Source organism: Suillus fuscotomentosus, assembly GCF_016647785.1.
Source record: "Suillus fuscotomentosus strain FC203 chromosome Unknown F5891scaffold_245, whole genome shotgun sequence".
Lineage (NCBI taxonomy): Eukaryota > Fungi > Basidiomycota > Agaricomycetes > Boletales > Suillaceae > Suillus > Suillus fuscotomentosus.
The window spans coordinates 54638-55904 of NW_024539757.1; the positions used below are offsets into that span (position 1 = coordinate 54638).

General features: G+C 47.8%; 1 protein-coding gene across 1 annotated transcript; it reads right to left on the reverse strand.

Annotated features, from left to right (window-relative positions):
* Positions 1-383: 383 nt before the first annotated feature.
* Positions 384-843, reverse strand: F5891DRAFT_967933 (uncharacterized protein; the record flags this gene model as incomplete). Its single annotated transcript, XM_041376286.1, has 3 exons — positions 384-462; positions 516-586; positions 634-843. Coding segments are annotated over 3 exons (360 nt in total), but the record flags the coding sequence as incomplete, so codon positions are not given.
* Positions 844-1267: the final 424 nt, after the last annotated feature.

Sequence of the window (1267 nt, forward strand, 5' to 3'; positions counted from 1 at the left end):
TCGGTTGTAGCCAGAGAACTGGTGCTGGAGGTACCTTCCAACTTCAAGGCAGTCTCGGCGTGGTGAGCCTTTTTGGTTTTCGCATGTTCTTTCCTCTCAGTCTTCTCTTTGGCATCATTTTCTTCTTGCTTTACGATTTGTCTCACCATCAGGACGCGCATGATTGGGTTTGATGGGACATTACCTCTTTAGCAACCTTCTCTTCTTTCTGAATAGCTTTGTGAGTGACATCATTCAGCAGGACAGAACCAAGCACGATACCTCCTTGCGTTCTTTCTCCTCGGTCTATCCCATGGTCAGATATCACAATAGGACCGATCGAGTCACAGGAGCTTACCTCTTTCTTCTCCTTCGCCTCGCACTTGAAATAAATTCAGCATAAGTCACACAGATATTGTACCACGCGTACCTTCTGCCTTCTCCTTCTTGAGCTTCTCCCAAGTCTCGCGTTCTTCAATGATCCTGTAAAATAGTTGAGTCCGTGATGCACTTCCCAAGTTATGTATACGTGCCACTGTGCAACTTCATCGACACATTCGCGCGGGCGAACCTTATTCTTTAACAAGTAACCTTGAAGCGCGGCAACCTGAAACGACGTCAACGGCAAATATATTATCGCTTCCGGAAACTTACGCTTAGCTTGTTCTCTGGGATAGCATCTGCGAAACGCTTAGCAAGCTCAGAAATTTCAGTCTCATCAAGCACAGGAATAGTGTGACTGGGCGCCTGGCGCTTTGGCAGGGGAAGGTTTTTCTGCGAAGTGTCAATGTCCTCTTCAGGTGGAGATGTGGTAGCGACACCAGCAGGCTTCGAGGGGAAGAAACACTTGAAAATGCCCTCGGCTTGCCATTTTGTCGCATGTGTGAAATTCACCCAGACATCATGCGTCCTGGGCGACTAAGAGCTGGATCAAGGCGCTCAATATGGTTAGCCGTAGCAAAAAGCAGTCTGGTGAGGCATGTTAGTGGCGCAGTTTCAGAGGGTGATGACAAGCTGACAACGTAGATATCCAGACCTAATTCACCCGCCAATAAATGTATCAATGAAGTCTTGCCGCTATGACCAATGGAGCGTGAGTACCGGTGGTAACTAGAGCACATGAATCATACGAACCTTCCAGGAACACCGTGCAACAGATATCCACGGCGGAACGGTATACCTGCGTGTCGTCAGATCTGATGTCAATGTTACGCCATCTCATGCACCTCTTTCAGCATACCTGGAAAAAGAGGTTATGGAGTGTTTGAAGCACGTCTAGTACTAGTAC